The sequence below is a fragment of the Austrofundulus limnaeus genome, unplaced genomic scaffold (assembly GCF_001266775.1).
Source record: "Austrofundulus limnaeus strain Quisiro unplaced genomic scaffold, Austrofundulus_limnaeus-1.0 Scaffold3283, whole genome shotgun sequence".
In the NCBI taxonomy this organism is placed as follows: domain Eukaryota; kingdom Metazoa; phylum Chordata; class Actinopteri; order Cyprinodontiformes; family Rivulidae; genus Austrofundulus; species Austrofundulus limnaeus.
The window spans coordinates 1-609 of NW_013955685.1; the positions used below are offsets into that span (position 1 = coordinate 1).

A 609-nucleotide genomic window follows, 5' to 3' on the forward strand; every position below is an offset into this window, starting at 1 on the left:
GAACATCTTTTCCATGAAGATGAGGAAATGTTCTCGCATTTCTGGCTTTCTTTTAAAGTTGTGCTTTAAGGAGAGGAGGCATTTTAATGCTTGGGGCTTGTTGTTGGGAAGTCGTTTACGTGGATGCTTAAAGGGTAATGGTGCCACCCAGCTGTTGTTTGAATCTTTATGTAGGCCCTCATTCATTATTTTCATGAAGAAGCCATCTTGAATTGAAGGCGCCAACTGGTTGTCTTCTTTAGTCTGCCTAAACACAGCGCATCCAAGATGATTAGCATCACAGTCTGGATCCGTCTCAGATGAGAGTGAAGGGTAAGTTGGGATGTAAATGTTGCTGTATTTCTCTTTCACACAGAACACATTAGGGCAAGATTCAAAAAGTGTGGGGCGTGTTGTTTCCATGGTCTTGGTGTAAAAGGTGTTGACAGATTGTGGCATGTGGTTGCTGCCTAGACATACATTTCCAACAATAACCCACCCAAGGTCAAGTTGCTGAGCATATGGAAGGTTGTGTGGGCCATTCACCTGCTTACGTACCTTATGAACTCTAATAAGGTCTCGACCAAGCAGCAGCATGATCTGGGCTTGTGGGTCAATGACAGGAATCAG

General features: G+C 44.0%; 1 protein-coding gene across 1 annotated transcript in view; it reads right to left on the minus strand.

Annotated features, from left to right (window-relative positions):
* Nucleotides 1–37: 37 nt before the first annotated feature.
* LOC106511825 (uncharacterized) overlaps nt 38–609 on the minus strand; it is a gene marked incomplete at its 3' end in the record, with an annotated part of 3,682 nt that continues 3,110 nt past the window's right edge. Inside the window, exon 2 of the mRNA XM_014000557.1 lies at nt 38–537. Coding sequence (XP_013856011.1) covers nt 38–537 — 500 coding nt within the window. The remainder of the gene's footprint in view (nt 538–609) is intronic.